The following is a 12,909-nucleotide window of genomic DNA, read 5'->3' on the forward strand; positions in this document are numbered from 1 at the left end:
GTATATCTGCAAATAATCATTCTTTCTTTCACTTGTTAAAATAGTCACTTAAGCCTAGCTAGCCCCTGTTCTAGGCCAGGAGTCAGCAAACTTCCTATAAAGGTAGAATGAGTAATTATTTTAGGCTTTGCAGGTCACACAAGGTTTCTGTAATAGTGTTTTTTGTTTTTTAGACCCTTTAAAAGGTAAAGATCATTCTTAGCTAGAGAACAAGTCAGAACAAGCCAGACATTTGGGCCCATGGACCTTAGTTTTGCTCCTTTATGAGGCAACTAAAGCATATTTCTAATATTTATTTTAAAATTGCTATATTTCTTTACAGTTCACAAAATGTACTCATGCATATTATCTTATGTATCTTGAGGCAAACCTGTTATTATCATCTCAATTTCCAGATGGAGAACTAAGGTTCAGAAAGATAAATTTGCCAAGTAAAGGTCAGAGAGCAAATTAATGACTCATTCCTTCAACAAATATTTATTGATTGCTACTATGTGTAATGTTCTCTACCACGTGCTGATACTAAAATAGCAAAGTAGATATGAATTCCATTCTGGTGGAGCTTACATCTTTACAGGGAAGGTGAATATTGACAGAAGAATTTCATGAATATCAAATTAATTACAACAATGATTTCATAAAAAAGCAATATGCTGTGTGGTACAAGAACACTTAATAAATGGTCATATTCTGATTAGGAAAAATTTCAGTGAGAAAATAACACTTAAATGTGTAAAAGATGGGGTAGGGATTATTAGTCTTCTAAAAGAGGAATTGACAATCTTTGCCCCAGCCCATAACCTATTTTTATGGCCCAGAAACATACTCTTATTCATTGACCTGTTGCCTGTGGCTGCTTTTGTGCCACAATGTCAGGATGTCAGGGTTATAGTAGTTCAGTCAGTGAGTCGTCTTGGCCCACAAAACCTAATATATTTAATTATCTGGTCCTCTCCTAAGAGAATTTGCCAATTAAAGACAACTATAAAACTGAAGATTCTGACATAGGAAAGCATGGTACTTTGGGGAAACAGAAAGAACTGTGTATTCATCATAAAGAGTGACATGTGATGAGGTTGGAGACCTACAGGCATGGCCTTTAAGTTTTTGTTGTAGACTTTTTATTTTATCCTGTTACTAATGGGAAGAAATAAAAAAAATGTTTTTTAAAAATAGAGGTGAATGATGGGATCAGATTTGCATTTTAATAATAACCCAGAACAGATAATGGATTAGCGTAGAACCATAGTGATTATCTAAGATCAACTAGGGAGCTATTAGAGTTGTCAAGTGATGATGGTGGTGGTGGTGGCTTGGGCTTGATAATAATGGGGATGAAGAGAAGCAAATAGATTGGGAAATTACATAGGAGCTAGAATCCACAGGATTTAATTAATTGGCTCTTGGTTGTGGAGAAGGAGAGCATGTCAAGAACCTAGCATGAGCAAGGAGTGTCTAGTGATGTTACTTATTGAGAACTAAAGAACACTTCAAAGAAGTAGGTTTGTGGTTGAGATTGCCTGGGTTTGGAATAAGACCAAGTGTTAAGTTTTCACCATGTTGAATTTAATGTTCAAATGCATTGTTCAAATGGATATGTTGAATAAGCAGGTGGACTTAAAGGGGAAAACTAAGGATGTAGGTCTGGGCTGGTGATAGAAATCTCCTTTGGTCTCTGAAGGATATTCCAAACTTTGGGAATAAATAAGGTCACCAGAAATAAGCATAATAGGAAGAAAGAAGGACTTATTGATCCCAAGAAACACCAACACTTTTAAAGGTAAGGTAAACATTGAAAGAAGAGATTGAGACAAAGCAACCTGAAGAATAATTAAAAACTTAAAGAGCTTGTTGTCACACATATGAAAGGATGGAAATGCCTAGGGAAAAGGAAGTGATCAATCAGATGCTGCTGAGTTAAGTTAAATAAGACTGAAAAGTATCTACTGGCCTTTGATTTACAAGCACATCACTGGTTACATTAACAAAAACAATTTTAGTTGAAGAGTAGGTGGATTCGAAACCAGATTACAGGAGTTGAAAAATTAGAGTGAGTTGAATATCTGAAATAGCAAATTTAAACCACTTTTTTATGAGGTTTGGCTGCAAAAGAAGACAGAAAGCAAGAGAAACAGAGGGACCAACTGTTGGTGGAGGCATATTTTGGAAGGACCATCTTAAGGCAGGGAATTTTTTTGATTTTAAGTTGGAATAAATGTAAACACATTAAATTCTGACTGTAAAGATCACTAAAGATGTAAAGATCAAGATTAATTAATGATAAGGAACCTCTTGTGTCCACATAGGCAACCTAGGGAAATCATGATAAAGATGGCTCCCTCTCCCATTTCTATTTTAAAATAATTATTGATTCACATATTTCTCCCTGGAAAACAGAACCCTGTGAGAGCCCCTCAGTCTATCAGAGTAAACAAGGCCTCCAAGTTCAACATTCCCTTGAACACTAGTGTGATCTCATCTGCTCTGTACTGTGTTACCAACCCCCAGCAATCCTATGTGTTGTGTCAGTTATATAGTTCTGCATAGTTCTTTTCCTTTTATGTAGTAATGTATTCTTTAAATGATATATGTATATAAATCATTGTCTAGAGTCTTAAAGCTTCTGATTGCAATGTAACAAACTCATAATGAATTTAAATTTGAATATTCTCCTATAAACAAGCCTCAGGATGATCTTTACCAAATCCACACATTTTATTTTTTAAAGAATAATTTATCTTTTTAAATTTTTTTTTTTACTTACCAGTGGACCTTTTATTTATTTATATGTGGTGCTGAGAATCAAACCAAGTGCCTCATACATGCTAGGCAAACACTCTACCACTGAACTACAATCCCAGCCCCAATAATTTATTCTGCAAGAGCCAGTATTAACATACAAAATACATATTGACTTTTTTATAATTTGACATTTTAATTTTGAAATTAAGACTTTAGTTTAAGACTAAGATTTTTAGTTTCAAAAATAATGCTTGAAAATAGAAGGCTGACACCTTAACCTATATTTTATAATTTAATAACAAAAAGAGAAAGCCACAAGAGTAGCAGCTGAATTAAACATTCAAAAAACAAAAAAATTATAAAAGCATAACAGAGCTATTTTTGTTTTAATTCTATAATATGGGTTTAATTTAAAATCTACTTTTGAATGATAAAACATTTATGCTATTGGTCAGTTATATGTTTTTCTTAACACTATTAACACAGAAAGGACTTAATTTATTAAATGAAATTGTGGCATTATTTACTAAATAGGAAAGTTACTTTCAAAATAAATATCAAATTACAATCTTTATATTTATCCTTATTTTAAGTAAAATTATTTTACTAAATTTTCCTCTTTATCATATATAATAATGAAGTGATTTAATAAATTTCTAAGGGAGTTCATAGAATTGTTTCTATGAAAGGGGTTCCAGAATGAATAGGAATTTGGAGATGCTGGTAGAGAAAGGCAATGATACAAGATTACTGAAAACAGAGATGGGTTGGGACACCAAGCATTGAGCCAGGGATTAATCTTGGAATAGGAGAGGAGCATCTCTTACACTGCAGCAGGCAAAAAAGAGAATATGAGCTTATACTATAAGTAGAGACCAGAGGTAGCATATTCTGTGTTTACCAGGCATCTGTTTGGTGCCTGTTTGGACAGGGGATTCAAAGATGAAAAGACTGTACTCTGCCTCACTACCATGGTTACAGACGTCCTCTCTATCTGGGCTGGTGTGTTAACTTTCTAACAGAAGTATGTGTTTCACTATAACACATACTTCTGTTAATTGGCTCACAAAGAGAAAAGGTTTATTTTGGCTCATAGTTTTAAGAGGCTTCTGTCCATGATAGATTGACCCTGTTGTTTTGGACCTGTGGTGGCTCATTAGGGAGAAAATGCATGGCAGAGCAAAACTGTTCATCTCATGGCTGGAAAATGAAAAACAGAGAGGGAGAGAAAGAGACTGGGGATATGCTTTCCCCTTCATGGACACAGTCCAGTGACCTAAAAACCTCTTACCAGGCCCCACCTTTTAAAGTTCTACCACCTCCTAGTGGTGCCAAGCTGAGGACCAAGTCTTTAACACATGTACCCCTGGGGGGCAGCTGGTAAAGGCATCATGAGTTTGTAGTGCAGAGTAGCTGTAACACTACCTGCCATCTCCTGGGAGGTCACTCTGGGCTGTTCCCATGCCTCCAGAAACCCCAGAGGCAAAGAGAAAGAATGTCGTTGAGGACTAGCCTCACTTAGCAGCTTGGGCAGGAGTTGATTGTCCTGGGTTTTTGTTTTTTGTTTTTTTCTCTCTGATTTATGTAAACCAAAATCATTGCTGATATTAGATTTGGATATGGTTTCAAAACTTCCCCCATCCTTGAGGAATTTTCTTGAGTTGGATATTTCTCATTTAGAAGAGCTATTAAGCTCCCTGAGTAGTGACAGCTAGATGACATATCCAAAATTATAGGTCTTGTCATCAATTCTTATGGACAATTTAAAAGCCTATTAATTGATTATTAAATGATGAAATTTAGTTTTTATGAATCAAAACAACTTACTAAGAATGATAATATATTATTCTGCTGGCTGCTTCTTTGCCTTGTAGAACCCCCTGGGATATAGTATAAACTCTGATAGTGTGACCTCCAGTGATCTGGGGGGAAGGGCATTTACTTGTTACTGTGTTATCAGTGTTGTACTGAGGTCAAATTTTGGTTTTCAAATGCTATTATTCTTGCTTTTAATTATAAATTGCTGTTGATTTAGCTTCATCATCATAATAATTGAGTTTGTTTGGGGTTGTTTTGTTAACCCCCTCCAGTGCAGCATTGTAATGGTTTCCCACAAACTCCATTTCAAGTACTCTATGAATTGTAATTCAGAAGTAAATAATCTGTATCTCTTTTGCTAAAGCAGATGGATATATAATCCTCACCTCCTATCTTCCACGTCACCACTGATTTCCTGTAGAAAAGGACTTCTTTGGTGATGTGCTGTTTGCAAATCTGTGTGTTTCGTTGTTGTTTAATAAATGATGACATACTATTAAAAGTAAATCAACAAAATTCTGGGGTTATTTTAGATTTATGTGCCATTATTTACAATATAAAATCATGTTATTTTTACTAACAAAATGGCAAGTGATTCATAGATAGCTATTTGTTTATTTTGGACATATTCTTTATATTAGAGTTTGTTTCACTGACATTGGAAATATGTGGATTATGTAGGCTGCATCACCTATGGAATCTAACACCAAACCACCTGAGAATATTATGTAGAAGAAAGGAAGCATATATGATAACCATGAACAGTTTGGCAAACTTTTACCTATTCACCCAAATTATACCAATGTTATAAACCAGTTGGGGTTAATAAGCAATCCCTTTAAAGTTCATTGTTTTATGCATTACTAATAAATCCCTAAGAGTACTTAAAGCCACATTTTATTTTATTGGGAAGACCTGAAGTCAGATTGCTGCCCTCCAAATAACACAGAAGGTTTCTACCCGTTGGGAGCTAGAATTTTGGTCTGGGAGTAGAGAATAAATTATTCAAAACAGCCTGTGCAGTTACTGTAGATGGAACAGGCAGATGCTATAATAACTGATCACCTGAGAAAATATTAAGTGAAAAACTGACCCAATAAGAGAAACTTAGGAAAATGTCAAAGCCATATTTTTGTAATTTATACTTTTGCCCATGATAGGCCAGTCCTGGGGGGGGGGGCAGGGGGGAGACTGTCTTTTACTTTTTATCGAATATTTACTGAGTGCTTATGTGTGTTATTTGCTCTCTGCCACTATAATGAAATACCTGAAATAATTAACTTATAAAGAGAAGAGGTTTATTTTGGCTCGTATTTTTGGAGGTTCCAGTCCATAATTAATTGGACCCATTGCTCAGGATTTCACAGTGCCCTTCACAGGTAAATCCCCAATAACCTCCTTTTAAAATATCTTTATTTTTGCTTATTTTTTTTTTTTAATGTGGAGCTGAGGATCAAACCCAGGGCCTCAGTCATATGGGATAAACACTCTACCACTGAGCTACAACTCCAGCTCCTTGAGTCCTCTACTTTTAAGACCTCAGATGCAAAATAGAGAGATAGTATGTGTCATAATTAAGAGCATGCACCCTAGAACTAGAGTCTCTGGATTTTCCTCTGTTTACTACTTTCTAGCCATGTGATCATGAGCAAATTTCTTCATCTTAAACTTATTTTCCTCACTTTTTATTCCTGTGAAATGTTACCTTGTAGGGTTGTGATAATTACCTAAAATAACCCATAAAAGTCTTTAGAACAGTGATTGGCACAGAGGTAGTGCTCATCCAGTGTTTTGTACTATTCATTCACTATCCTTCATTCAACATAGTGATCAGGCCTTTAATACACATTGGGCTCTGTTTTCCATTCTAGGGTGTAGCAGGAACTTCAGAGGCTTGCATTCTAGAGAGTTGTTCATTTACAATATGGGTTAAATTGGCTCTTATGAATTTGTGAACCACAATGCCATGTTTACATAACATTATTTCTAAGGGAAAATGCCTTATGGATTTTTAACAACTGATTTATGGAACAACATTTTGGACCGTAATTCGATACATGCCTGTGATGTTCTAAGAGAGATTGTATGTGTACATCTATGTGTATTCTATTTGTATTCAGTGTTTGTAAGTTCTCTGTGTAAGCCCCAAATAAGATTTAAAGGGGGATGCATATACCTAGTTGTTTTTAAAAATCATATTTTAGCATAGTTAGGAATTAAGAGCACTTTTTAAAAGATGTTTATTTTATTATTTTAGAGCAGTTTTAGGTTCACAGCAAAATTGTTGGAAAAATACAAAGATTTCCCATATGCCTCCAGTCCTCACACATGCATAACCTCTCCCATGGTCAGTGTCCCCCTATTATACAGTTATTGCAATTGATAAAACTACATTGGCACATCATAATCACCCCAAATCCATGATTTACTCTCATCCTCGTCCCACACAGGTGGTAGAACTGGGGTTCCCCTTGGTGGAATGGGCTGGTTGAGAAATAAAAGCTGGGAAAAATAGAACGACCAAAAAAAAAAAAAAACCAGGGCACAGAAAAGAATTTTAAAAAGCAGGGGTGGGACTGGCAAGCCAATCATACTGATCAAGCTTCTATACTCTGGCAAAATGGAGTCTGCACCTGCTTTATTTATACTGGGAGACATCATAGGCCTTCCATAAAATGCTCTTCTCCAAAAAATATTAAAGGCAGGCATCCCAGTTCCCAACAGGTTATGCCCATCTCTGGAGTGGTCATGAGAGATCTTCCTAGCAGAGTGAAGATAAAGGTCATGTGCCTTGGGCAATCTATTGCATGGGAGAGCCAGGGATAGTTCCCAAGGTTAAACTTAAATTCTCCCTGGCTACTTGCCAAGAGAAGATCCTCATGTGTTTTTCACGGTGGTTCCCCGCAATTTACATTAGGTTTCACCTTGGTTTTGTATATTCTCTGGGTTTAGATGAATATACAATGATATAATCTACCATTGTAGTATCATCCAAAGTATTTTCACTGTCCTGTAAATTTTCTGTGCACAGCCTATTTATCCCTCATCCATACCATTTCCTGTCAAACACTTATCTTTCTACTGCCTCCATAGTTTTGCCTTTTTCAGAATGTCTTATGGTTGGAATTACACTGTCTGTAGCCTTTTTAGATTGGTTTCTTTCTCTTAGTAATATGCACTTTAGTTTCCTTTTCATGGCTTGATAGCTTGTTTCTTTTTAATTCACTTGGTCCTAAGGCAATCTCAGTTTTCTGTGTAAGCACAAAATGATGGATGCAGACCTCAACAGATTCAGTGAATCTGTTTATTCATTTGCAGACTTGGGCACCTAGGGGCGCATTTTCTGGATGCAAAAATGGCCTGCAGTTCCAGAGGGGATTTTAGTTTTATAGGGTACAATGAGGGTGGTTTAATCATAGGAAACTCTGGACATGCTGATGGGACAGTCAAAGGGCTGGTTGTGCAGGTTAAAACTTTAACCCAGAGAGGCAGTTGTATAAAGGTTGAAACTCATTGTTACCTGGAGAGATAGGAACCCAGATCCTGAGAGATGAATACTCAAATCTCATGTATTGCTTTTCTTTCTCTGGAATTCATTGTTTCCCAAAATTTTGATACTTACTGTGCCTCTTTTAGGACTAATTTGCAATGGGGGAAGGTCAAAGTCCAGAGCCCAGCATTCACTAAAGGCCCCTTCCTTCAGAGCCCATTGTTACCAAGGATATACTACTGGGAGAGGTTTAATGTTTGGCCAATTTCCCTCCCTCCTCCGATCCACACTGTCCCTCTGTTTTTCCTAGTAGCTGTCTTGTGGGAATATTATTTTCCATAACCCTTCATTCTAGCTCATGAAAAATTATAATGTTGGAGATTCTCAAACTTTTTCTCATTATTAAGAGTGGGAGTGAGTAGTGTGTGTGTGTGTGTGTGTGTTTGTGTGTGTATGCGCGCGCATGCGCTTGTGCGTGCCTTTCCACGTTCCTAAGAGGAGAAATCCTCATTTGTTAGATGTGGAGGATTCTTTCTCTTGAATTATAAAAATATTTATTTTGAATACTGGGGGAAGGCCACCTTTGAAGGGATTTCCCTAATAGCTTTATACTTATCATGACCCATCCTTAACTTTTTAATTTGTTTAAGATACCTAACTTAATGACCTTTTCACCAGTCATTTTGCTTACATTAGCAGACTACTTCCATCCCTATCACTTATTTCTCTAGTTTGTATCTTCCTCTTTTAAGATTTAAGTGGTTGATTTCAACGAAGATTTCCCCAATTTCTTCATTCCTATTGTCTTAGAACTTAAGCAAGTACTAAGTGCCACAGTTTATTTTGGAGGGAGTGAATCAAAGGTGGGACCTGGAAAAATAGAAAATAATGCAAGATAATGTGTTACCACATAGTGATTACTCATCATAGGCCACAGAACTAAGGCCTTACAGTTTCTGGAAAGGCTATATCAGAAACTGTGCTCCAAACTAGAGGGGAAAAAAGAAGAGGATTTTTATTTGCTTAGTTTTCTTCCATTTCATGGGTCCCAAGTTTCCCCATGAGAGATAATTCCCAGCACTGTGACAGCCAAATCCTGGAATGTAGGATTTGGTATACCACTGGACTCCAAGTGACAGGAGGAGCCCAAGACTTGAATTGTGCATACTTATCCCAGGTAGCAGAAGCAAGAAAGCCACCATGGAATCAGTGAGTTTAACATCAGCAGCGAAGAATTGAAGGCCCAGGAGAGGTCAGCACTAAGCAAATCTGATACACCTGTCTTGACTTCTCAGCGCAAGCAAGCCTACATACTACATAGTCCATGCCTAGACTTGTACTTGGTACAAACTACCTGACAAATTCCAGTCAGATTATTCTCTACAAGATTTCTGAGCAATCAGTATTTATTTCTATTTTTTTATTATGAGTTTACTTCTACCATTTATATTACAAGCTTATTGCAAGTATGTCTTCTGTGGAACCGTAGCAAGTTATAAAAATGAAAAAACCTTGGATAGGGAGCAAAAACTCTGAGTTTGTGGACCTGTTAACCACATTGATTTTGAACAAGTCAGATTCACATTCAGTCTCAACTTCTGTATCTATAAAATAGGGATTAAAAACTGTGCAGAATAGTTATAAGGTCAAATCAGATGATGTGTGTGAAAAGTATTGAAAAACCATGTGTTAAAAATTATTATATTTATATAACAATAGTATTATATAAATTTATATAATAATAATATTATTATGTTCAACTGAGAGCACCATAGAATCACATTATCTCTTGGGTAGATGCAATCTTGTGATCTTCAGTAAAACTTTTATTAGCAAAGAATATGGAGCAGAGAAAACACTTGAATTTTAATCATTGTAGTAATTATTTTGGGACGGTATTATTGTCTTTTGTTTTCAGAGGGGGAAACTGAGGCTCCAGGAGGTTTCATAACTTACCCACAGTCACATAGCTAATATTGGTCTAGGAATGGAGGTTCAAATGAAGTCAGAACTCACACCTTTAAACCTAGTACTTCAATACCTGTTCTAGTTTCCCCAGCAAGCCAGCATCTGATCTGGACTTAGACTGCAGGTCCCCATAGTCTCAGACCACAAAGCTTTCTGGCAGTGCACATGGGGGTTGCTGAAGTGCTGAGCGTGGTGCTCAGAGCAGCGGCTTTAATCGAGATTTCGCACAGTGTGTAAGAACCCCTTTCACCATTAATCTGTAGCGGACCACTTTGCCAAGCAGCAGGAAGAACAAAGAGATCGAAAAAGAGACGCTTGGCTCCCGGACGCTTTGCCGCCCAAAGCCGCGGGCGCTTTGCTCCCATCTGCTTCCTCTTTTGCTTCGCTCCGGGCAGAAAAGGTGAATGTGTAATCAGCAGTTGATTGTAAGTACCCTAGGCAAAGAAAGCTCAATTGCGCCCTGCCTTTTTTTTTTTTTTTTTTGAATATTTTTTATACAGGGAGAGTTTGTGGATTGGGATCATTGGCTGGGCTGCGGTTTCTGTGCCGAAAATCTACTCCGCGGGAGCCGCCATTTGCTTTCTGCCGGCTGTCTTGATGGCTATGGCTACATTGTCCGGCAGCCGCACCTAGAGGTTGGAGCTGGGCTGCATGCCGAGCCCTGTCCTCCAAAGGCTGGACCGCAGCCTTGAGCGCCTGGGTTGCCTGTTCGCCGCTGCACCCTCGGGCAGAGCCTGCTCTGGGGTCGTTCTGCATGCCCCTGCGAGGGGACCCGTGCTTCAGAGGAGGGAGCCGGAGAGCCGCGGCAGTAGCCGCTTGGGCCCTGGGGGCAGGACACCGGTTCTTTGGCGCAGCTACGGTCGCGGACGAGCGCAGCGCCCCTGAGCGTGGCCCCGGGGAAGAGGCGACGGCGGCAGGGTTTAATTTCTAGAAATCTGGACTGGAAACAGAAGCAGCAGTTTGTATAATCCCAAGAACTTGCTTATGCCAGGAAGCTGTAAGGGCAACATGAATATCATTGAGGAGATCTAACATGGCAGCAGGCGGGGAGAGATCAAGTCTCTGACCTCTTCAACTGCGTGGGCATAGGGAGCTGTAAACTGTATAAATGCTGTTTGCCCAGGATCACTAGGCAATGCTGAGCTGACGTGGATCTGGGGTGTACAGTCTGGGCCCCTCAGAACACACACACCGAGCCCGGATCGGCTGCATCCAAGCTCCGGTTCGCCTGCTTCTCGTGACTCAGCACTAACAATCCCGCTGAAATAACTGGTTGGCCCTTAGGAACTTTCAGAGGTAAAAACCAACTGAGCCTTCATAGGCAGTGGACACAGGATTGAAACGGGGATTGGGAGAGACAGTCAGGACCCACCCGTTGCACTGGTCACCCGGCAAAGGGAACGAATGGTCACCATTTACATGTGATACCACCTTGGCAGAGAACTGACGTCACGGGCGGAGGAGATAACTGCATTGAAACCAGCGCAACAGGGCTCCCAGGAGCACCAGACATGGCGTGTAGCCAGTATTGTGGTGAGCGTCACAGGTGAGCGTGGTCTGGCTTGAGGAAACACAAGAGAAGGCCCTAGGCACTCAGGATTGGAGACCCGCCCAGTCTGTGAGGAAGAGCTGCTACACAGTGATTGGTTCCCACTTAGTGAGAGAAGCTTGACCCAGTGGGCACAGCTCCACCTACTGGAAGAGAAATTAATTGAACTCTATAACTGCATTTATTATTATTATCATTTTTTTTTCTTTCATTTTCAATTTTTTATTGTTGTTGTTCTTTAACTTTTTTTAATGTTTCTAATTTTTTTTAAATTTTTATTATTATTATAATTTTTTTAATCTTAATTTTCATTATTTTTATTATCATTATTATTTTTGTAAGAAAATATTTTTTTCTTTTCTTTTCTTTCTTTATTTTCTAACTTTTTTTTGTGTGTTTTGTTTTTGTTTCTTTTGTCTTTTCATTTCTTTTCAATTTTCTTATTCCCCCTTCCTTGAATTCTACCTGCCTACTCTCATTCTCTTTAGTGACTTCTTCCCTTCCCTTCTAATATCTTTCCTCCCAAGCATCAAATAAATTTATAAGAGTAAACAGTAACTCAGCAGTCAAGGAGAACAAGAAGTAACATGAGCAGCATAAAAAAGCAAGGAAGAAAAGGGGTACAAACAATGAAGGACAGCCTAAATATTCAGGAGGACCTAGAGTCAGCAGAAAAATGGTCATATAAAGAACTCAAGGAACACCTTAGACAGATGGAATGGAACCTTAAAGAGGATACGAGACAACAAATCCAAACAGTGAAAGAACACTTTGAAAATCAATTACATAAACAGATAAAAGAAGAAGTTAAGCATCTTTATCAGGAGATAGAGATTATAAAAAAAAAATCAAACAATAATTCTAGAAATGAAGGAAACGATAAACCAAATTAAAAACTCAATTGAGAGTATCACTAACAGAGTGGAGCAAGTAGAAGCCAGAACATCAGATAATGAAGACAAAATATATCATCTTGAAAAGAGCCTAGCCAACTCAGAAAGGCTGGTTAAAAATCACAAGAGAAACATCCAAGAGATATGGGATAACATAAAAAAACCAAACCTACGAGTCATCGGGATAGAAGAAGGTACAGAGATTCAAACCAAGGGAATGAGTAGCCTGCTGAATGAAATAATTACAGAAAACTTTCCAGAAATAAAAAAGGGAACGGATATACAAATTTTAGATGCATACAGGACACCGAGCACACAAAGTCACAGTAGACCAACGCCAAGACACATTGTTATGAAGATATCCAATATACAGAACAAAGAGAAAATATTAAAAGCTACAAGAGAAAGGAGGCAGATTACATTCAGGGGTAAACCAATAAGGTTAACAA

General features: G+C 38.0%; 1 protein-coding gene across 17 annotated transcripts in view; it reads left to right on the forward strand.

Moving 5' to 3' along the window:
* The window catches only part of Sdccag8 (SHH signaling and ciliogenesis regulator SDCCAG8), a 245,983-nt gene that overhangs the window by 154,992 nt on the left and 78,082 nt on the right, over positions 1-12,909 (forward strand). Inside the window, exon 18 of one of the 17 annotated variants that reach the window (XM_058575169.1) lies at positions 10,282-10,456. The exons of 15 other annotated variants lie outside the window; for them this stretch is intronic. In XM_058575169.1, the coding sequence (XP_058431152.1) occupies positions 10,282-10,441 (160 nt within the window). In that variant the 3' untranslated portion in view covers positions 10,442-10,456. Of the gene's footprint in view, positions 1-1,681; positions 2,505-10,281; positions 10,457-12,909 lie in introns of those variants that run through there. One more of the 17 variants, XM_046432489.2, reaches the window with a different exon arrangement.

The sequence above is a fragment of the Marmota monax genome, unplaced genomic scaffold (genome assembly GCF_021218885.2).
Source record: "Marmota monax isolate L192 unplaced genomic scaffold, Marmota_monax_Labrador192_F-V1.1 WCK01_AAM20220418_F8-fsc00090, whole genome shotgun sequence".
NCBI classification, from domain to species: domain Eukaryota; kingdom Metazoa; phylum Chordata; class Mammalia; order Rodentia; family Sciuridae; genus Marmota; species Marmota monax.